At 39.6% G+C, this 24,504-nt stretch overlaps 1 protein-coding gene across 17 annotated transcripts in view; it reads left to right on the top strand.

The window, feature by feature from the left end:
• Nucleotides 1-24,504, top strand: part of CATSPERE (catsper channel auxiliary subunit epsilon) — a 176,387-nt gene that overhangs the window by 62,207 nt on the left and 89,676 nt on the right. For all 17 annotated transcript variants that reach the window (XR_001885184.1, XR_001885185.1, XM_017870387.1 and 14 more), the window contains one exon: nt 20,658-21,150. Coding sequence is in view for 15 of the 17 variants with exons in the window: in XM_017870387.1 (XP_017725876.1) it covers nt 20,658-21,150 (493 nt within the window). In the remaining 2 variants the exon portion in view is untranslated. The remainder of the gene's footprint in view (nt 1-20,657; nt 21,151-24,504) is intronic.

Below are 24,504 nucleotides of genomic sequence, written 5' to 3' on the forward strand. Positions count from 1 at the left end.
ATTACAGGTGTCAGCCACCATGCCCAGCCCCCAGCACCATTTCTTGAAGAGACTGTCCTTTCCCCAATATATGTACTTAATACCTTTCTCAAAAATGAGTTCACTGTAGATGTATTGATTTGACTCTGGGTTCTCTGTTCTGTTCCATTGGTCTATGTGTCTGTTTTTATGCCAGTACCATGCTGTTTTGGTTACTATAGCTCTGTGGTATAATTTGAAGTCAGGTAATGTGATTCCTCCAGTTTTGTTCATTTTGTTTAGAATAGCTTTGGCTATTCTGCTGGGTCTTTGGTGGGTTCCATACAAATTCTAGGATTTTTTTTCCTATTTCTGTAAAGAATGTCTTTGGTATTTTGATAAGGGTTGCATTGAACCTGTAGATTGCTTTGGGTAGTGTGGACATTTTAACAATATTGAATCTTCCAATCCATGAACATGGAATGTTTTCCTTTTTTGTGTCCTGTTTAATTTTTTGCATCAATATTTTATAGTTTTCATTGCAGAGATCTTTCAATTCTTTGGTTATGTTAATTCCTATGTATTTAGTTTTAATTGTACCTATTGTAAACAGGATTACTTTTTTATTTCTTTTTCAGATTGTTTGCTCTTGGCATATAGAAATGCTACTGATTTTTTGTATGTTGATTTTGTATCCTACAACTTTTCTGAATTTATATGTAAGTTCTAATAGTTTTTTGATAGAGACTTCATGTTTTTCCAAATATAAGATTGTATCATCCAGGCACAGTGGCTCACGCCTGTAATCCCAGCACTTTGGGAGGCTGAGGAGGGCAGATCATGAGGTCAGGGGTTCGAGACCAGCCTGACCAACATGCTGAAATCCCATTTCTACTAAAAATACAAAAAAAAAAAAAAAAAAAAGCCAGGTGTGGTGGCTCGCACCTTAATCCCAGCTAATCAGGAGGCTGAGGCAGGAGAATCACTTAAACCCAGGAGGCAGAGGTTGCAGTGAGGAGAGATTGAGCCACTGCACTCCAGCCTGGGTGACAGAGGGACACTCCATCTCAAAAAAAAAAAAATTTTATCTTCTGCAAGCAAGGATGATTTGACTTCTTCCATCCCAATCTGGATGGCCTTCATATCTTTTTCTTGTCTGATTGCTGTAGCTAGGACTTCCAGTACTGTTGAATAACAGTGGTGAAAGTGGGTATACTTGTGTTCCAGGTCTTAGAGGAAAGACTTTCAGTTTTTCCCCATTTAGTATGGTACTAACTGTGGATCTATCATATATGGCTTTTATTATGTTGAAGTATGTTCCTTCTATACCGAGTTTTTAAAAATTTTTTTTTTGTCATGAAAGGATGTTGAATTTTATCAAATGCTTTTCAGTATCAATTGAAATGATCATATGACTTTNGCCAGGTGTGGTGGCTCGCACCTTAATCCCAGCTAATCAGGAGGCTGAGGCAGGAGAATCACTTAAACCCAGGAGGCAGAGGTTGCAGTGAGGAGAGATTGAGCCACTGCCCTCCAGCCTGGGTGACAGAGGGACACTCCATCTCAAAAAAAAAAAAATTTTATCTTCTGCAAGCAAGGATGATTTGACTTCTTCCATCCCAATCTGGATGGCCTTCATATCTTTTCTTGTCTGATTGCTGTAGCTAGGACTTCCAGTACTGTTGAATAACAGTGGTGAAAGTGGGTATACTTGTGTTCCAGGTCTTAGAGGAAAGACTTTCAGTTTTCCCCATTTAGTATGGTACTAACTGTGGATCTATCATATATGGCTTTTATTATGTTGAAGTATGTTCCTTCTATACCGAGTTTTAAAATTTTTTTTTTGTCATGAAAGGATGTTGAATTTTATCAAATGCTTTTCAGTATCAATTGAAATGATCATATGACTTTTGTACTTCATTCTGTTGATACAGTGTATCACATTGATTGATTTGTGTATATTGAACCATCCTTGTATCCCTTGGATAAATCCCACTTGATCATAATGAATGATTTTTCTAATATGTCATTGACTTTGGTTTGTTAATTTTGTCTTAGATTTTTGCATCAGTGTTCATCAGGGATATTGACCTGTAGTTCTCTTTTTTTGATATGTCTTTTTCTGGATTTGGTATCAAGGTAATACTGGCCTCATAGAATGAGTTTCACAGTATTCCCACCTCTTCTATTTTTGGGGATAGTTTGAGTAAGATTGGTATTAGTTCTTTAAATGTGTGCTGAAATTCAGCAATGAAGCCATCGAGTCCTGGGCTTTTCTTTGCTGGAAGACTTTTTCTTATGGCTTCAATCTCGTTACCTGTTATTGGTCTGTCTAAATCTTAGATTTCTTCATGGTTCAATCTTGGTAGGTTGTATGTGTCTAGGAATGTATTCATTTCTTCTAGGTTTTCCAATGTATTGGCGTATAGTTGCCTCTAATGATCCTTTGAATTTCTGTGGCATTGGTTGTAATGTCTTCTTTTTTGTCTCCAATTTTATTTATTTGAGTCTTCTGTCTTTTTTTCTTAGTCTGGCTAGAAGTTTATTGATTTTATTTATCTTTTCAAAAAACAAATTTTTCCTTTCATTGGTCTTTTGTATTGTTTTCTTCATTTCAATTTAATTTATCTCTGCTCTGATCTTTGTTATTTCTTCTAGTAATTTTGGGTTTGGTTTTTCTCTTGCTTTTCTAGTTCTTTAAGATGTATTACTAGGTTGTTTGTTTGATGTTTTTCTACTATTTTTGGTATAGGCACTTATAGCTATAAACTTCTCTCAATACTGCTTTTGCTGTATTCCATAGGTTTTGGTATGTTATGTTTCTCTTATGATTTGGTTCAAGAAATATTTCAATTCCTTCTTTCATCCATGCCTGTTATCTGAACTTTAATTGCCTGCCCTTCAATTCCCTCTTAATTTCTTCACTGACCCACTGGTCATTCAGGAGCATATTGTTTAAATTTGATATGTTTGAATAGTTATCAAAATTCCTCTTGTTATTGACTTCTAGTTTTATTCTATTGTGGTCAGAGAAGATACTTTATATTTGAATTTTTTTAATGTTTTAAGACTTGTTTTGTGGTCTAATATATGGTCTATCCTTGAGAATGATCCATGTGTTCAGGAGAAGAATGTGCACTCTACATCTATTGAATAAAATGCTCTGTAAGTATCTCTTAGGTTCATTTGGTCTGTAGTGGAGATTAAGTCCAATGTTTCTTTGTTGATTTTCTGTCTGGATAATCTGTCCCATGCTAAAAGAGGGATGTTGAAGTGTCTGGCTATTATTGTATTGGGGTCTATCTCTCTAGCTCTAATAATATTTGCCTTATATATCTGGGTGCTTCAGTGTCAGTTGCATATATATTTACAATAAAGTTATGCCCTCTTGCTGAGCTGACCCCTTTATCATTATATAATAACCTCATTTGTCTCTTTCTATGGTTTTTGTCTTGTAATCTATTTTGTCTGATATAAGTATAGCTACTCCTCCTATTTTGTTTTCCATTTGCATTGAATATATTTTTCCATTATTTTATTTTCAATGTATTCATGTCTTTATAGGTTAAGCGTGTTTCTTTTAGGTAACAGATTGTTGAGTCTTGTTTTTTAATCCGTTCAGCCACTGTATGTCTTTTGATTGGAGAGTTTAGTCCATTTACATCCAGTGTTATTATTGATAAGTAAGGACGTACTTCTGTGATTTTGTTATTTGTTTTACGGTTGTTGTGTAGTCTTCTCTTCCTTTTTTTCTTCCTTTCTGTCTTCCTTTTAGTGATGGTGATTTTCTCAGGTGGTATGTTTTAATTTCTTGGTGCTTTTTATTTTTTGTGTAGCTGTTGTATGTTATTTGATTTGAGACTACCATGAAGCTTGCAAATAATTATAGCCCATTATTTTAAACTGATGACAACACTGATTGCCTAAACGAATGAGAAATTTGAAAAGAAAACTAGTAAGAATTCTACACTTTAACCTTGTCCCCCCGCTTTTAAACTTCTTGTTGTTCATATTTACGTCTTATTGTACTGTCCATGTCTTGAAAGTTGTTGTAGTTACTATTTTTGATTGGTTCCTCTTTTAGCCTTTCTACTTAACATGTGACTAATTTACACACAGCAATTACAGTATTTAATATCCTGTGTTTTTCTGTGTACTTAAAATCAGCAGTGAGTTTTGTGTCTTCAGATGATTTCTTACTGCTCACTAATGTCTTTTTCTTTTGAATTAAATATCTCCCTTTAGCATTTCTTGTAGGACAGATCTTGTGTTGATGAAATTCCTCAGCTTTTGTTTGTCTGCGAACATCTTTATTTCTCCTTCATGTTTGAAGGATATTTTCCCCAGCTTTACTATTCTAGGGTACAGTATTTTTTCCCTCAGCACTTTAAATATATATATCATGCCACTCTCTCCTTGCCTGTAAGCTTTCCACTGAGAGACATATTGGAGCTCCATTGTGTGTTAGTTGTTTCTTTTCTCTTGCTGCTTTTAGGATCCTTTCTTTATCCTTCACCTTTAGTAGTTTGATATTAAATGTCTTGAGGTATTCTTCTTTGGGTTAAATCTGCTTGGTGTGCTGTAACCTTCTTATACTGAATATTGATGCCTTTCTTGAGGTTTGGGAAGTTCTCTGTTATTATCTCTTTGGATAACCTTTCTACCCCATCTCTGTCTCTGCCTCCTCTTTAAGGCCCATAACTCTTAGATTTGCCCCGTTGAGGCTATTTTCTAAATCTTGTAAGCATACTTCATTCTTTTTTATTCTTTTTTCTATTGTCTTCTCTGATTGTATATTTTCAAATAGCCTGTCTTCAAGCTTACTAATTCTTTGTTCTGCTTGATCAATTCTGCTATCAAGAGACTCTGATACATTCTTCAGTATGTCAGTTGCATTTTTCAACTCCAGAATTTCTGTTTCTTTTTAATTATTTCAAACTCTTTTTTTTTTTTTAAAGTTTATCTGATAGGATCCTGAATTCCTTCTCTGTATTATCTTGAATTTCTCTTGAGTTTCCTCAAAATAGCTATTTTGAATTCTGTGTTAGAAAAACCACATATCTCTTTCTCTCTGTGATAGGTCCCTGTTGCTTTATTTACTTCATTTGATGAAGTCATGCTTTTCTGGATGGTCTTGATGCCTGTGGTTGTTCACTGATGTCTGGACATTGAAGAATTAGGTATTTATTGTTGACTTCACAGTCTGAGTTTGTTTTTACCTATCCTTCTTGGGAAGGCTTTCCAGGTATTCAAAGGGACTTGGGTGTTGTGATCTAAGTTTTTGGTCACTGCAACCATATCTGCATTAGGAAGCATCCCAAGCCCAGTAATGCTGTGACTCTTGGTGGTCTTGGAAAAAATCTGGAAAAATTCTCTGAATTACCAGACAAACACTCTTGTTCTCTTCTCTTATTTTCTGCCAAACAAACGGAATCTCTCTCTCTCTCTCTCAGTGCCGAGCTGCCTGGAGCTGGGGGAGGGGTGACACAGCACCCCTGTGGCCACAGCCACTGGGACTGCACTGGGTCAGACCTGAAGCTAGCACAGCACCGGATCTCACCCAAGGCCTGCTGTAACCTGGCTACCACCTATGTTCGCTTAAGGCCCTAGGGCTCTACAATCAACAGATGATGAAGCCAGCTAGTCTTGTGTCTTTCCCTTAAGGGCTGCAAGTTCCCCCAGGCCCCATGTGGGTCCAGAGGTACCATCTGGGAGCCAAGGCCTGGAGTCAGAAACCTTAGAAATCTACCTGGTGCTGTATTTTTCTGCAGCTGAACTGGCACTCAAACCACAAGACATAGCCCTTTCCACTCCTCTCTTTCCTTTTCACAGACAGAGGAGTCGTTTCCTGTGGCCGCCACCACCACAGGCCCACAATGAGTGCTGTCAGGCTACAATTAATGTTCACTTAAGGACCACAGACTTTTTAGTTAGCTTTTGGTGAATGCTGCCAGGCTTGGGACTCACCTTTCAGGGCAGTTGGTTCCCCTCTAGCCCAAGGCAAGTCTAAAAATGCTGCAAATGCTGTCCAAGAACCAATGCCTGGAAATGGGGACCCTAAGAGAACCAATACCTAGAATTGGGGGACCCTAAGAGCCCGCTTGGTACCCTACTCCACTGTGGCCAAGCTGGTACCTAAGCTGCAAGACAAAGTCTCTTTTACTCTTCCTTCTGCTTTTCTTAAGCTACCACAGCTGGGAATGTGCTGGGTCACACTTGAAGCTGGCACATCTCAGAGTCTCATCCAACACCCGTGGTGTGTACTACTTAGCTACCTCTGCTGTTTATTCAGGGCCCAAGAGCTGGTGATGAATCCTGCCAGGACTGGGTCCTTCCCTTCAAGGCAGCAGGTTCCTTTCTGGCCCAGGGTGTGTCTAGAAATGTCATCTAGGAACTAGGGCCTGGAATTGGGGCCTCAGAACTGCCCAGTGTCCTTTCTGCTGTGGCTGAGCTGATATCCAAATTGCAAGACAAAGCCCTTTGTACTCTTCCCTCTCCTCTCCTCAAGCAGAAGGAAGGAGTCTCTTTCATAGCTGTGAGCTCTGCAGCCTAGCGTTGGGGAGGGGGGCACAAGCACTCCATTAGCGACCCAGGGTGGTGTCTCACTAGGTTGCATGCCACCCCTGTCCACTGGCTCCGAGCCCAGTACAGCACTAGGTCTTGCCTAGGAGTTGCAGTCTTTGTGGCCTAGACTATCTTTCAAGTTTATTTAGGACTCCAGAGAACTTTAGCCTGTGATGGCAAGGCTTGCCAAAACTCGTGTTCCCACCATGAGAACGGGCAATTCTCTCTGGCTAGGGCTGGTCAAAATGTTCCCTCTGTGGGTATCGTCTGAGTTCTGCCTGGTGTTGCTTTCCACTGTGACAGGGCAGCCCTGAATTCCTGTATTCTGTCTCCCGAAAGCACACAGATGCGTTGTCTGCTCTATGCAGCTACTACTGAGAGATGGGGAAGGGGTGATGTTGGCAACTCAAGACTGTCTTTCCACCTTCTTCAGTGTCTGTTTCCTTGATATGATGTTAAAACCAGACAGTGTGATTACTCACTTGATTTTGCTCTTATGAAGTTGCTTTCTTGGGTAGATAGTTGTTAAATTTCATGTTCCTATGGAGAAGATGATTGGTGAAGGCTTCTATTCACCCATCTTGTTCTGCCTCCATCCTCAAACTAGTTTTTTAAAGCATGTGAATTGACTTTTGTGTGAACTTTGTATCCTGCAGGTATAATTTTTATTAGTTCCAGGAGGTTCTTTTTTCTGTTCTTTAAGGTTTTCTAAACAGTTGTTTATGTCATCTGCAAACAAAAACCAGTTTTATTTATTCCATCCCAATCTGAACACCTTTTATTTCACTTTCTCATGTTAGCTAGCATTTCCAATGCTATGTTGAATAGAAATAATGAGAGGAGACATCCTTGTCGTGTAGCCAGTCTTAGGAGGAGAGCACCTAGTTTCTCATTGTTAAGTTTTTGTACGCTTTCTTTAGACTCTTTTTAACAAGTTTAAGAAGTTCCCCTCTGTTGCTAATTTGCTTAGAGTTTTTAGCATGAATGAGTGTTGACTTTGTCAAATGCTTTTCCTGCATCTACTGTATGATTTTTCTTCTTTAGCCTGTTAATTTGGTGGATTACATTAATTTATTTTTGAATGTGGGACCAGCCTTGCATACCTGAAGTAAATCTCATTTGGTCATGATGTGCAATTCTTTTTACACATTGTTGGATTTAAAAGGTCTGTAGCTTTCCTTTCTTGTGATGTCTTTGTCTTGTTTTGGTATTAGGGCAATGCTGGCTGGCCTCATAGAATGAGTTGGGAAAAATTCCCTCTGCTTCTATTGGAAGAGTTTCTAGAGAATTAGCATTATTTGTTCCTTCAGTGTTAGCATTCACTAGCCTAAAAAGAAAGTCACTGGGCCTGGTGCTTTGTTTTGGAAGATTATTAATTATTTTTCCAGTTTATTTAATAGATACTGCTCTTTATGTGAATTTGACTTCTAGTTTAATTACATTGTGGTTTGAGACCATACTTTGTATGACTTCTATTCTTTTAAATTTTGTTAAGGTGCATTTTATGACCTGGCATATGGTGCATCTTGGTGAATACTTGTGTGGGACTGAGAAAAATATGTATTCTCCTGTTGTTGGATGAAGTAGTCTATAAGTATCCATTGAATCCAGTTGATTGATTAGTTCAGCTATGTCCTTACTGATTTTCTGCGTGCTGGATCTGTTAATTAATGATAGAGAGTTGTTGAAGTTGCAAGAGATAATAGTGGATTTTTCTATTTCTCTTTGCACTTCTATGTTGTTAAGACATATACGTGGCAAAACTAGGTGTAAAAACGCATGGGAGGCCAGGCACAGTTGCGCAGACCAGTAATTCCAACACTTTGGGAGACCAAGGTGGGAGTATTGCTTGAGCCCAGGAGTTCAAGGCCAGCCTAGGCAACGTAAGGAGACCCTGTCTCTTTAAAAAAAAAAAAAAAAAAAAATTGTTTTAATTATCTGGGCATGGCGGTTTGCGCCTGTGGTCCTAGCTACCTGGTAGGTTGAGGTGGGAGGCCTTCTTGAGCCCAGGAGACTGAGGCTGCAGTGAGCCATGATCTTGCCACTACACTCCAGCCTGGGGAGAAGAGTGAGACCCTGTCTCCCCACCAAAAAAAAAAAAAAAAAAAACCATGGGAATGTAAACATAAATGCAATCACTACATCAGGTCAGTGATTACCTGAGAGCAGGTGGGGGAGGTAGGGAAGGTGAGGCATACAGGAAATTTGTAAGGTATTGGTAATGTTCTGGTTCTTGATCTGGGTGATTAACAGACAGGTGTTCATCTTAGTATTCTTTAAATGGTGTATGTGCATTATATACTCTTTTGTATACATGATACAGTCATAATGAAATGAAGTTATACTTTAAAATAAATATAAGGAAAATATGCGTAGGTAGAGAATTCAGAGAACTATTTAGAATATGTAGCCTTGGATGTCATAACATTTCATTAACATGAATGACTAATATGAGCTTAGGAAATATTATTCTTATAAAAGATATATTTTGTGGTAAAACAGGAAAGAAAAATACAAGAGGTAGTAATTGTGCAGGACCTTAAAGAACACGTATAGTACAGGGAAGGAGAAGAGGGAAGTGGATACTCCAGGAGAGGCGAAGACTATAAACAGTTTTGGAAGGAGGAAAGAACACATCTGAAATATAATATGGCAAATGAAATTGATTAGCAAAGAAAAGGAAAAACATATGGAGATTCCCAGAAAATCATTTGGAAATGTTTGAGGGTTTTTTCCTGTATATAATTAAGGGCCACCAAAGCTCCTAAGCAGAACATAACAAGGCTGGGTACAGTGCTGTCACCCTCGGGAGGCTGACACAGGAGGATGTCTGGAGCCCGGGAGTTTGAGACCAGCCTGGGCAACATAGTGAGACCCCCATCTCTTCTTTTAAAAAATCTTTTCAAAAGAACAAAAGGAACATGGCTTATGGAAACTTACTTAAATGAAGATAAATTAAAACATGGCAGATTAAGTATTTTTATTTATCTCTATTCTTCCCAAAATCTTCCCAAAATGGCCGGGAAAAAAAACTTTTTTTTTTTTTTTTTTTTTTTTTTTTGAGACGAGTCTTGTCTGTCGCCCAGGCTGGAGTGCAGTGGGCCGGATCTCGGCTCACTGCAAGCTCCGGCCTCCCAGGTTTTATGCCCATTCTCCTGCCTCAGCCTCCCGAGCAGCTAGGACTACAGGCCCGCCCGGCCACCTCGCCCGGCTTAGTTTTTTGTTATTTTTTAGTAAGATGGGTTTCACTGTGTTAGCCAAATTGGTTCGATCTTCCTTGACCTCGTGATCCGCCCATCTCGGCCTCCCAAAGTGCTGGGATTACAGCTTGAGCCCACCGGCGCCCGGCCGAAAAAAAATTTTTTAAGGTTACAAACCTATGAAGTCAAAAATTGGAAGGGAGGCAAGAACAAAAGATAGAAAGCAGAGGGAGAAGTGGTAACTGAGTAGGTTTAGCAGTTCTGTTAAGTAAGCACTTACAGAAGAAAATTCTAAATTGGTGGGAAGTTGCATCAGCAAGATGGTAGAATTGGAGTTCTCTGGCCCAGCTCCCCACACCCCTAGAAATCCAGCTAGCAACTTTCCACAAACAAGAATACCTTTGCCAATATCCAAGAACTCAAGAAGTGAAGCTGAAACGCCCCGTTGGACTGCAGAACTAAGAAAAGCCATATTCAAAGGGTAAGAGGAATTGTTTCTCTTTGACCATGTCACGTATCTCTCAAGCTACGCAGTGCCACACACAGATTCCCCTAGGCCCACAGTTTCCCCCACGGGGAAAGATAGTAGAGTTGGATATTCAACTTTTCCACCATTCTGGGACCCTTCACGGGAGGCTTAGTCCTGTCTCACCCCACAGGACACACTGGGAGTGCTGGCAGGGCTAGACCACCGGGGATCAGTTAGAAATGAAGAACGGGGCCTGGAGCACACAGCAACCAGCAACCAGCATGTGACATTAGTGATGACTCTGCATTCTGGCAAATGGGGCACCACACCAGAGGGACTAGCCAACAGCATCACTCTGCAAGAAACATGGTCCACAGGTCTGCCAGCCTCACGTCACTAGCCAGCTTCCCCATCCAGCCCCAGCATTCTCCTTAAACCTTCCCCAGGCCAGAAGGCAGGTGCGGGTCCATGTTTTCCTCTGGAGGGAGCATCTGGCCCCACTCAACCGCAAGGTAGAGCAGTGTTCCACCCAAGCCCTGGTGCTTTCCTGAAGCCTTCCCCCTAGCAGGAGGCAAGTGTAGGTCAGCATTTACCTGCCGAGGGAGTTTCTGGCCTCACACAACACCAACAGCTGAGTGGCGACTCTACCATACCTTGATGCTGTGCTTTTCTGTTTTTAAATTTTAGATTCAAGGTGTACGTGTGTAGGTTTGTTACATGGATATACTGAGTAATGGTGGTGTTTGGGCACCTAGTGTACCCATGACCCAAATAGTGAGCATTGTACTCAATAGGCAGTTTTTTAACCCTCACTCCCCTCCCACCCTGTCCCTTTATGGGGTCCCCGCTGTCTGTTATTTCCATCTTTATGTCAGTGTGTACTCGTTGTTTAGCTCCCACTTACTTATAAGTGAGAACAAGCAGTATTTGATTTTCTGTTTCTGAGTTATTTCACTTAAGATAATGGCCTCCAGCTTCATTTATGTTGCTGCACAGGACATATTTTATTCTTTTTTATGGCTGCATAGTATACCGTGATGTATAAGACTACCCTGAATCTAAAGATAAGCTCAGCCAATGCATGTGTGTGGAGCATAGCCTCTGGCCCTGTCCACTCTGTACACCTCACCTAGCCTTGGATCCCAGCATGGAGCCATGCCCAACTACAGATTCCAAACAACAATACAACAGGTATGTGGAAAAAAGTGCAGCATCTCTCATCATTAGGGAAATGCACATTCAAAGCACAGCGAGGTATCACCTCATACCTATTAGAGTGACTTTTATCAAAACGACAAAAGATAACAAGTGTTGGTAAAGATGTGGATGAAAAGTATCCCTGGTACATTGTTGGGAATATAATTTAATATAGCCATTATGGGAAATGGTATGGAAGTTTCTCAAAAAACTCAAAATAGAATTACCAGCAATCCACTACAGCTACCAGTGGGATCCAGCAATCCCACTTCTAAGTGTATATCCAAAGGAATTGAAATCAGTATGTGGAAGGGATATCTGCATTCCCGTGTTCACTGATTCACAGTAGCTGAGATATGGAAGCAACCTATGTGTCCATCAGAAGATGCATGGATAAAGAAGATGTGGTATATGTACACAACGGAATACTATTCAGCCTTCTAAAAAGAAGGAAATTCTGTCACTTGCAACAACGTAGGGAAACCTGGAGGACATTACACTAAGAGAAATGAGCCAGGCACAGAAGGACAAATACTATATGATCTCACTTACATGAAAACGCTAAAAACGTTGACCTCATAGAAGTAGAGAGTAGAATGATGGTTACTAGAGCCAAGATGGGAGAGGGGGGAGGGTATGAAAAGGAGGAAGTATTAATCAAAGGGTACAGAAGTTCAGATTTACAGGAGGAATACGTTTTCAGATTATTGTACATCAGGGTGACTATAGTCAATAACAGTGTGTGTGTGTATGTGTGTGTGTGTGTGTGTGTGTGCATATATATATAAAATAATATGGTAGAAACTCCCCAGTGTGCATTCAGCCCTTTTTTCCAGCCCTGCTCCCTAAATATAGAAACATAACATATATCCTCTTGACAAGATAAGAGAAGGATTCTTCTTTGGATTAACTGATCAGACCTACTTAAAAGAACTTATATTATGAGGTGTGGGGAGAAACAGTGGGTCACAATGGAAGCAACAGATATCATACGCTCAGTGATAAAGCTGACTCACACCTTGTCATGGCTCCTTTCCTAAATATTAGTGCACAGTGAAGGACCACCAGAAAATTACAGAAAGCCTGCAATATGATAGTCAGACACCTACCTCAATAACCAGAAAAATGGAAATCAGAAGAAACAGCACAAAGCAGGGAGCAAAAGAAAACTTCACAAAACATACATAGCACACTTGAGCCTGTCTATAGATCCAAAAGCCCTTAAACAAAGAGGCGGCTGCATCCCCTTCAGGAAGGACCTTTATTCACCATAAAAATGTATGTTGTGAATCTTTTCCCAGCCTACCTCAAAGGGACCTGTGGCCTCTAACCAGGGTAATTGCATACTGGGGAAAAGGAAATATCAGACATTTCACAGCTTACTGGCCACTGGCTCTGAACTGACACTGATTCCAGGAGATCCAAAATGTCACCCTGGGCCTCCATCAGAACATGGGCTGATGGAGGTTAGATGATCAATGGAGTTTTAACTCAGGCCTGTCTCACAGTGAATCCGGTAGTCTCCAAACCCATGCTGTGATTCTTCTTTCAGTTCTAGGATGCATACTTGGGATAATACTTAGCAGCTGACAGAATCTCCATATTAGTTCCTGTCCTGTGAAGTGAGGATAATTATAGTGAGTAAGGCCATGTGGAAGGCACTAGCACTGCCTCTACCTTGGAAAATAGTGAATCAAAAGCAATGCTGAATTCCTGGAGAGATTGCAAAGACTAGTGCCACCATCAAGAAACTGGAAGATGCAGGGATGGTATGATTTCCACGTCCCCATTCAACTTATGTATCTGGCTGGTGCAGAAGACAGATGGATGTTGGAGAATGATAGTGGGTTGTCATAAGCTTAACCAGGTGGTAACTCCAATTGCAGCTGCTGTACCAGATGTGTTTCATTGCTTGAGCAAATTAACACACCCCTTGCTACATGCTATGCAGTTATTGATCTGGCAAATGCCTTTTTTTCCATCTCTGTCTATGAGGCCCAACAGAAACAGTTTACCTTCCATGGGCAAGGCCAGCAATACACCTTCAATGTCCTACCTCAAGGGTATATCAACTCTCTAGCCCTACGTCATAATTTAGTTTGCAGGCATCTTGGTCACCTTTCCCTTTCATAAGATATCACACTGGTCTGTTATACTGATGACATTATGTTGATTGGACATAGTGAGCAAGAGGTGGCAATGACCCTAGATATATTGGTAAGACATTCACAAGCTATCCAACTCAAATTTGAGGACTTCTACCTCCGTGAAATTTATTGCATTCCAGTGGTGTGAGGCCTATCAAGATATCCCTTCTAAGGTGAAGGTTAAGTTGTTTGCATCTGGCCCCTCCTATAACCAAGAAAGAGGCACAATGCCTAATGGGCCTCTTTGGATTTTGGAGGCAACATATTCCTCATTTGGGAATGTTATGCTGGGCCATTTCCCAGATAGCCCAAAAAGCTATGAGTTTTCAGTGGGACCCAGGATAAAAGAAGGCTCCAATAGGTCCAGGATGCTGTGCAAACTGCTCTGCCACTTGGGCCATTTGATCTAGCAGATAGGGATGGTATAGAGCCTTTGGCAGGCCCTTACAGGTAAATTGAATCACACTCCCTTTGGATTTTGGAGAAAGGCCCCTTTCATCATCCTTGGATAACTACTCTCCTTTTAGGAGACAATTCTTGGGCTACTATTGGGCTTTAGCAGAGACCGAATGCTTGACCGTGGGCCACCAAGTTACCGTGCAACCCTAGCTGTCTATCATGAACTGGGTGTTACTTGACTCAGTGAGTCATAATGTTGGACATGCACAGCAACACAATACTCCATTATCAGATGGAAGTGGTATATACATGACTGGGCCCTAACAGGCCCTCAAGGAACAAGTAAATTTTAGGGGAAGTGGCCCAAATTTGCATGGTTCCTACTGCTGCTACACTGTCTTCTCGCTCCCCATTTGTACCTATGGTCTCATGGGGCACTCCCTACAATGAGTTAACAGAGGAAAAGAAAATTTGGGCCTGGTTTACAGATGGCTTTGCATGCTATGCAGCAGCACCAAAAAGTGGACAGCTATAGGAACATAGCCCCTTTCTGGGCATCCCTGAAGGAGAATGCTAAGGGAAATTGACTCAATCTCTGGCCTGCATCACTGCCAGCTGACTACAGAGGCCTTGGGTTTTGGAGAAACCTCAGCAGCAGGCAGATCTTAGAGGCTGTGGACTTCAGATACATCCCATCACTACATCATCTTCAGTGGCCAAGGGTTTCCAGCTTGGTGCTGTACCAACTGTGATGGTCCTGGGCTTAAGGTGCCCCCCAGTGTTTCAGTGGCTACCATGATCATAGGTTTATGGGCCATACCAGCTGACCCACCTAGAATCGCTGGACAGGCTTACTGTTGAATTGTGTTCCCAGACAAAACTATACTGTGAAGACTGGAATAAATATCTACTACTTCAATGCACAGATATCAATGCATGACCAGAAAGATCAAGAAAATCAGGGAAATGTGGTGTCCCCAAATGGACAAACTAAAGTGCCAGTGACTGGCCCTAAAGAGATAGAGATGTATGAACTGTCTGACATATAATTAAAAATAACTGTTTTAAGGAAGCTTACTGCACTTCAAGAAAATACAGAGAAACAGTTCGACAAAATGAAACAATACATGATCAGAATGATAAATTTAACAGAGATTGTTTTTTTAATCAAACAAAATGCAAGTGCTGAAAAATAAGTGAGCAAAATGAAAAATGCAATAGAGAGCGTTAACAGCCAGTTGATCAAGGAGAAGAAAATATCTGTGAACCTGAAGACAGATTACTTGAAAATATACAGTTATAGTGGAAAAAAGAATCAAAAGTGAAGAAAGCCAGTGGGATTTACGGAACAGCATCAAAATAGCAAATACTTAAGTCATTGGGGTTTAAGAGGGAGTAGAGATTTGCAGTGGGGTAGAAAGTTTACTTAAAGAAATAGGAAACTTTTGAAACCTGCAGAAAATTATAATTATCCAGGTACATAAAGATTAAAGGTCATCAGTCAGATTCAATCCAAATAAGACTACCCCAAGACTTATTGTAATCAAATTGTCAAAGATGAAAGACAAAGAGAGGATCCTGAAAGAAGCAAGAGAAAAGAAGCAAATAACATATGAGGGAGTTCCAATACACCTAGCTTCAGACTTCTCAGCAGAAGTCTTACAGGCAAGAAGGGAATGGGATGATACATTCATATTCAAAGTGCTGAATAAAGAAAAGTCAACCAAGAATACTGTGCTTGGCAAGCCATCCTTCAAAAATGAAGATTTTCACAGACAAACAAAATCTGAGGGAGTTTATCACCACTAGACCTATCTTACAAGAAATACTAAAAGGAGTGCGTCAAACTGAAAGAAAAGGATGCTAATGAGTAATATGAAAACATCTGAAATAGGCCTAAAATAAATCAAATTTAGAATATTCTAATACTGTAATGATGGTTTGTAAATGACTTACTGTATAAAAGTTAAAAGCCAAAATTATTAAAAATAGTAACAATAATTGGTTAAGGTATATGCAATATAAAAGACATAAATCATAATTGTGAGGAAGAGTAGAGTAAAATATAGAAAATTTCAATCTAAGTTGTTATTAGCTTAAAATAACCTATTATAGCTATAAGATGTTATGTGTAAGCCTCATGGTAACCACAAAGCAAAAACCTATAATAGATTCACAAAAATAAAACGGAAGGAATAAAATCATACTACTAGAGGAAATCTCTTAGTCAAAAGAAAGATAGTAAAACAGGAAGAAAGGATCTATAAAGCAACCAAAAAACAATTTTAGAATGGAAGTAGAATTACATTGAATGTAAGTGGATTAAATTCTCAAAAGACATAGAGTGGCTGATTGAACTGAAAAATAAGACCCAATTACAAGCTGCCACTTCACCTGTGAGGACACACATAAACTGAAAGTAAAGGGACGGAAGAAGAAATGACCAGACATGCTATTATATACCAATCCATGGGCTGCAGCCAGTGGTTTGGCTGGATGATTAGGTACTTCAAAAGAATATGATTGGAAAATTGGTGACAAATAAATATGGGGAAGAGGTATGCAGATAAACCTTTCTGAATGTGCAAAAATTGTGAAGATACTTGTATCCCATGTGAATGATCACTGAAGAGTGATGTCAGCAGATGAAGATTTAACAATTAAATGTATAGGATGACCCATTCTGTGCATACCAGTTTCTCCAGTCACTGTTGTCATCACCCAATGCACTCATGAAAGAAAGTAGCCATGGTAGCAGAAATTGAGGTTATTTATGGGCTCAGCAACATGGACTTCCACTCACCAAGGCTGATCTGGCTATGGCCATCTCTGAGTACCCAATCTGCCAGCAGCAGATACGAACAGTGGACCCCCAATATGACACCATTCTGTGTGGTGATTAGCCAGCTAACTGGTGGCACGCTGACTACACTGAACCATTTCCATCATGGAAGTGCAGTGTTTTGTTCTTACTGGAATAGACACTTACTTTGGATGTGAATTTGTCTTCCCTACGCACAATCCTTCTACCATAATTATCATCCGTGGACTTACAGAATATCTTATCCACTCTCACGGTATTTCATTTATTTTCGAAGCAAGAGAAGACAGCACTGGATCCATACTCCTGGAATTCACTGGTCTTACCATGTTCTCCAGCTGGCATGATAGAATAGTGAAACGGTCTTTTGAAAACTCAATTACAGTGACCTCAGGTGACAATACCTTGAACGGCTGAGCAAGATTTGCCAGAAGGCTATATATGCTCTGAGTCATGCCTAATATATGGTGTTGTTTTTCCGATTGCCAACATTCTCAACTCCAGGAGTCGGGGTGGAAATGGGAGTGGCAACACTCACTGTTACCCCTAGAGACCTATTAGCAGACTTTTGCCTCCAGTTCCTAGGACTTTATGCTCTGCTGGCCTACCACCTCACCACTTTGGGCTCCTCATGGCTCTGAGTCAGCAGGCAAAGACAGGAGATACTGTGTTTGCTGGAGTGATTTATCCAGACTACCAAGGGGAAATTGGAATACTATTCCACAATGTAGATAAGGCAGACTATGTCTGAAATACAGGAGATCCCTTATGCATCTCATAGTATTACCATGCTCTGTGATTAAGGTAATGGAAAACTGTACAAACCCATTCCAGCCAAGACTACAAATGGCCCAGACACTTTAGGAATGGAGATTTGAGTTGTCCGTCAGGTAAAGAACCATGACCAGCTGAGGTTCTTACAGAAGGCAGAAGTAATACAGAATGGGTAGCAGCTTATAAATACCAGCTTATAACCACATAACCAGTTATATAAATGCAGAATGTAATCGTCATGAGTATTTCGTCCTTATTTTGTTAAGAATACATTTGTGTGTGTGTGTGTGTGTATATATATATAGAGAGAGAGAGAGAGAGATAACTTTTTACCATATAATTTAAGTTACAGAATATTGGGAGAAGAGCAAACATCACTGAAGGACTTCAACCTCCTCTTCTGGAGAAGAGAGTAGTGCATTTTCAGTTGTTGTGCAGGATTGTTGTGCCATGTTAGGTAGAATTATGACCTCATTATTGTCTTTATTTAGAAATACTTTGAGATGCATATGGGTGCCAAGTTGACAATGAATGGACTTGTAATGGTTAGTTGTATGCATCAACTTTACTGGGCTAGGGGATGCCCAGATAGCTGGTAAACATAATTTCTGAGTGTGTCTGTGAAGGTATTTCTGGAAGAGATTAGCATTTGAATTGGTAGACTTGAGTAGAGAAGATAACCCTCACCAGTGTGGTTGGGCATCATGCAGTCCATTGAGGGCTTGAATAGGACAAAAGGGCAAAAGAAGAGCAAATCCACTCTGTCTTCTTGAGTTGCAACATCCATCTTTTCCTGCACTCAGACATTGGCATTCCTGCTTCTCAAGCCTTCAGACTTGGACCAGGACTCACAACATTGGCATCCCAGTTTTGAGGTCTCTGGACTGAGACTGAGACTAACTCTGTTGGTTCTCCTGGTTCTCACACCTTTGGACTTGGACTGGAACTACACCACTGGCTTTACTGGGCCTCCAATCTGGTAGACAGCAAATCATGGGACTTCTCAGCTTCCATAATCATGTGAGAGGCAACCACTCATAATAAATCTCTGTCTGTTTCTATATATCCTATTCTATTCTCTAGAGAACTCTTACTAATATGAATAGCATCTTCACAAAAATAAGAGAATATATATATTAGGATGATGCTATCCAGTGGAAAGCCAAAAAATTCTTGAAAAGTGTATAGTCACAATTTTAAAAATTAAAATTTGAAAACAAAATGATTGATATGGAAAATCGAAAAAGAGCAGTTTGCCTTGTGCAGCCCTTTTGTGCTGAGTCCTATTGATGCCTGTAGATAACCAATTGTCCATTCAAACAAAACAGTCATAAATACCTAGTTACAAGGTGACTGCATATTTGAGGTTATTATATAACCAGTGGACAATGTAGCAAAATGATATTGTGATTTAAGAAATTGTAATTGGAACCAATGTTAGAGCCAGGTGATGTGGCTTGCAAAAAGTGGAAATTACACTGAGTTTCTTTTTGACATGATTTAAGACATAAGAGGTTTGGTGACAGTTCTACAACTGCCCTAACTTGAGGTCCCCTTCACCTGGGTCCTGCTGAGTGGGCGCAATGTCATCATCACCAACCCAAGTATGTATTCATTAAGAAAATGAGTGACTCAAGACGTGTTTACTGAACATCTTTCAGCCTGCTGTCATTTGAATTGCCCAGCTGAGAAACTCTGCTTAGAAATGTTCAGTGCTTCTAAGATATGTCAGAGTGTTTGCTTTTATATATTACTCCATGTTCCCACGTCAAAAGATAGACTCTGCCCTGTCAGATTTTAGATTGGCGAGAAAAGGAATGATCCCAAAACTTATAGCAGGACAACCATTTAAATAATAAAAATCAATCTATCACCTGACTTTCTCAGTGATTCTGATTACCAAAGGACTGGAGAAAATGCCCTCTCCCTAACCTATTATTCATCAGGTGTGTAAAATAAAGATCTTTTCAGATATTCAGGGTCTCAAAAAATGTATGTTTATACATTCTTTCACAGGAAGGTGCTAAGGAATGTGCTTTAGCAAAACAGAAAAGATCAAAGCATGAGATCCTGTAAGTGGCAGCTAAGAGAGAGTAATGAAGGGAAACCCCAGGAAACAAGTACTGGATTATCTCTGCATTTATCACATGGAAAATATCATAAAATGCTATTTTAATGACCTACTGGAAAACTAACCAAAATTTTTAAACAAAACAAGTATTAACTCCAGGAAAAGTTGTGTATATGTATGCATGTAGAGAGAAGAAAACATACTCATAGAACTGGTTCAGTAGAAAGCAATATTTACACAGTAAATCTAAACAATATAAACATTCTATTCATTTAACTAAAAAGGTAATATAACTAATTTGAGAGATGGAGAGAAGATGTATAAGTAGGCATGGTACATGAGAGATACATCTTGATCTGCCATATAAGAAGGCAATAGGGTTGGCTCTGGGTACACTGCCTAGGAGTTAGCCCTGCTCCACAAGTAGCAGTAATAAAAGAGAAAAAAGAAGGTAATAGATAATGTATAAAAATTATATATTAAGAAGAGCATATAAGAATCTTTACTTGAGGCCGGGCGCGGTGGCTTACGCCTGTAATCCCAGCACTTTGGGAGGCTGAGACGGGCGGATCACGAGGTCAAGAGATCAAGATCATCCTGGCTAACATGGTGAAACCCCATCTTTACTAAAAATACAAAAAATTAGCTGGGCATGGTGGCGGATGCCTATAATCTCAGCTACTCGGGAGGCTGAGGCAGGAGAATGGCGTGAACCCGAGAGGCGGAGCTTGCAGTGAGCTGAGATCGCACCACTGCACTCCAGCCTGGGCGACAGAGCAAGACTCTGTCTCAAAAAAAAAAAAAAAAGAATATTTACTTGACAATACAGAGACATATTGCAGAAGAAACAGCTGCAAGAGTCAAGATTGTCTTCCTTTAGGACCAGAGTGAAGCATGAGAAAAACAATGTGGCAGTGGCTGCATTTTAATACTATTTGTCTTATCCAGATTTGTATTGATAAAAATTAAAAATGTTTTCAAGATGATAAATATCAACTGTACAAGATGGAGCAGACGAGGGAGAGATCATTTTACTCTCTTTTCTTTCTCTTCTTAGGACCTGGCATATTATGGTACCAATGACAAGAGATGATGCACTAAAGGAGATTAGAGGAAACCAAGTTACTTTTCAAGATTGCTTTATTGCAGATTTTCTTATTCTGTTGACTTTTCCTTTGTTGACCATACCTGAAATTCCTGGTTCTTTACCAATCTCTTCACCACGTGGTAGTCAATTAATGGTTTCCTGGGATGCTTGTGTTGTTGCATCTGTTGTTTTGGTAGCTGATATGGAGACCTTTCAAACAAATGATTCATTCCGTACGTGGACCAGAATCAGAGTGCCTCCAGGCAGTCTGAGTGATGCTGAAAGACAGAGTGTGGCTGATGTGATCGTATCGCGGGATGGAATATTTTTTCTTATAAATGGTGTTCTTTACCAAAAAAGTTTTCGTGGATTTGTAAAACTGGGAAGAATTCTAAATCTTCCTGATGGTGGAATTACTGGCATTTCATCAAGAAAATGGTGTTGGGTCAAATATTTATCCAAGGTTAGTAAGAGATATTTTAGCTTTAATAAATATATTTATATTTTACAAATGTATTTACCATACGATTTATTCAGGGATAAACAGAGACATACTATGCAGCTTGTTGCCCAGTTGTTTTATCTAAGGCTGTAAACGGCTCTAACTCAACTTCTCAGAGACCTCTTTACAGTAGAGATACACCTCCAACAACTAAAAATAAAATTAATCTTGTATGTTATTATGCAGTTCAGTCATAATATGAGAGCTTTGTTTTACCTTGATATGGGCAAAAGACCCAAAAATTATTTTCCCCAAACAAAGTGAATAATGAGTTTTTGTTATATGCGTAGAAAGTGTAATGATCAAGTCAGGGTCTTTGGGGTATCTATCTCCTTCAGTATTTATTATGTCTACTTGTTGGTATCATTTCCTCTCTCCTAGTTACTTTGAAATGTTAAAAATATTGTTGCTGGCCAGGTGCAGTGGTTCACACCTGTAATCCCAGCATTTTGGGAGGCCAAGGTGGGCGGATCACGAGATCAGGAGATCAAGACCACGGTGAAGTCCCATCTCTACTAAAAATACAAAAAATTAGCCGGTCGCAGTGGTGGGTGCCTGTAGACCCAGCTACTCAGGAGGCTGAGGCAGGAGAATGGCGTGAAGCTAGGAGGCGGAGCTTGCAGTAAGTCAAGATCGCGCCACTGCACTCCAGCCTGGGCGACAAAGCGAGACTCCATCTCGAAATAAATAAATAAATAAAAATAATTATATATATATATGTATATATATATGTATATATGTGTATATGTGTGTATATATATGTATATATGTATATATATGTGTATATATATGTATATGTATATATATGTATATATATGTATATGTGTATATATGTATATGTATATGTATATATAGTTGCTAAGTGTAGATACCCTGGTCTGACTATAGACAGACTAGAAACACTAGAACTTATTTCTTCTATTGAACTGTCAGTTAGATATAAAACATTAGAACTTACTCTTCTATTTAACTGTATATTTGTACCCATTAATCAACCTCTCTTTATACTCCCTCCCACGCACCCCACCTTCCCAGACTCTAATATCCATCATTCCATTCTGTTTTCATGAGATCATGGTTTTTACCTTCCACATATGAGTGAGAACATGTAGTATTTGTCTTTCTGTGCCTGGCTTATTTCACTTTACAATAATGACCTCCAGTTCCATCCATATTGCTACAAACGACAGGATTTTGTTATTTTTATGGCCAAACGGTATTCCATTGGGTACATACACCCCATTTTCTTTATCCATTCATCCATTGATGTACACTTACGTTGATTCCATGTCTTTGCTGTTGTGAATAATGTTGCAATAAACATGTAAGGACAGGTGTCCCTTTGATACACTGATTTCTTTTCCTTTTGATAAATACCCAGTAGTGGGAATGCTGGATTGTATGGTAGTTATATGTTTAGTCTTTTGCCGGGCGCGGTGGCTCAAGCCTGTAATCCCAGCACTTTGGGAGGCTGAGACGGGTGGATCACGAGGTCAGGAGATCGAGACCATCATGGCTAACACGTTGAAACCCCGTCTCTACTTAAAAAATACAAAAAACCTAGCCGGGCGAAGTGGCGGGCGCCTGTAGTCCCAGCTACTCGGGAGGCTGAGGCAGGAGAATGGAGTAAACCTGGGAGGCAGAGTTTGCAGTGAGCTGAGATCCGGCCACTGCACTCCAGCCCGGGCGACAGAGCGAGACTCCATCTCAAAAAAAAAAAAAAAAGAAAGAAAGAAAGATTAGTTGGCCATATATGCATGGATTTACTTCCAGGTTCTCTATTCTGTTCTGTTGGCTTAAATGTGTCTATTTTTCAGGAAGTACTACACTGTTTTGATTGCTATAGCTTTGTAATATAGTTTGAAATTAGGAACTATGATGCTTTAAACTTTGTTCTTCTTCAAGATTGCTTTGGCTCCTCAGGGTCTTTCATGGTTCCATATGAATTTGAGGATTGTTTTTTCTATTTCTGTGAAAAATACCCTTGGAATTTTGATAGAGATTACATTGACTCTGTTAATCAGGGTCTACAGAAGGTGGTATTAGTATGGACATTTTAACAATAGTAATTATTCCAATTTAGGAATATGAGATATCTTTCCATTTATATGTATTTCTTCAGTTTCCTTTATTAATATCTTATAGTTTCCAGTGTACAGATTTTTTACCTCCTTGATCAAATGTATTCCAAAGTATTTTATTCTTTTATATATTTATATATATGTATATATAATTTTATTTGAAATATTCATATATATATATATGAAATTTCCCAGATTCTTGGAAATTTTCTTTCTGGTTTCAGCAGTTCTGCTATGTGCCTAGATGTTATTTCCTTTGTATTTATCCTACTTGAGGTTCAGTTGAGTTTCTTGGATTTCTGGGTTTATGTCTTTCATTAATCTTGGAATGTCCGTGGCTATTATCTCTTCAAATGTTTCTTCAACCTCATTTTCTTTTTCCTCTCCTACTAGGATTCCAAAAACACCTGTCTGAGACCTGTTAATATTGTCTCACAGATCTCAGATGACCTGTTCATTTTTTTTTTTCACATTTTTCCTTTGTATTTCAGCTTATATACATGCTATTAACCTGTCTTCAAGTTCACTGCTTTTTTCCTCTGCTTTTTCCAGCTTCTTGGTAAGTGCATCTGAGTTTTTTTAAGACAAGGTCTCACTCTGCCACCCAGGCTGGAGTGCAATGCCACAATCAAAACTCACTGCTGCCTCAAACAGTTGGCCTCAAGCAGTCCTCCCACCTTGGCTTCCCAAAGTGCTGAGATTACAGGCATGAGCCACCATGCCTGGCCCCAATTATTTCTCTCTCTCTCTCTCTTTTTTTTTTTTTTTTTTTTTTGAGGTCAAGTTTTACGCTTGTTGCCCAGGCTGGAGTGCAGTGGCACGATCTCAGCTCACTGCAACCTCCACCTCCCAGATTCAAGTGATTCTCCTGCCTCAGCCTCACGAGTAGCTGGGATTACAGGCACGTGCCCCAGTGCTCGGCTAATGGCTAATTTTTGTATTTTTAGTAGAGACAGGGTTTTGCCATGTTGGCCAGGCTGGTCTCAAGCTCCTCCAATTATTTCTTTATTCTTGATTTTTATTTTATTTATAGAATTTCCATTTTGTTCCTTTTATATCATTCCTATATCTTGGCTGAAATTCCTCATCTCTTCACTATGTTGCCCATCTTTTCCACTAGAACCTTCAGCATTTTTATTATAGTTATTTTCTTTTTAGACATTCTTGGTACCTCAGCACTGACAACATTCCAGAGATCTCTTAATACTTTACAGTGGTGCCACCAACTTTCGAA

The sequence above is a fragment of the Rhinopithecus bieti genome, unplaced genomic scaffold (genome assembly GCF_001698545.2).
Source record: "Rhinopithecus bieti isolate Rb0 unplaced genomic scaffold, ASM169854v2 scaffold_5132, whole genome shotgun sequence".
NCBI lineage: Eukaryota > Metazoa > Chordata > Mammalia > Primates > Cercopithecidae > Rhinopithecus > Rhinopithecus bieti.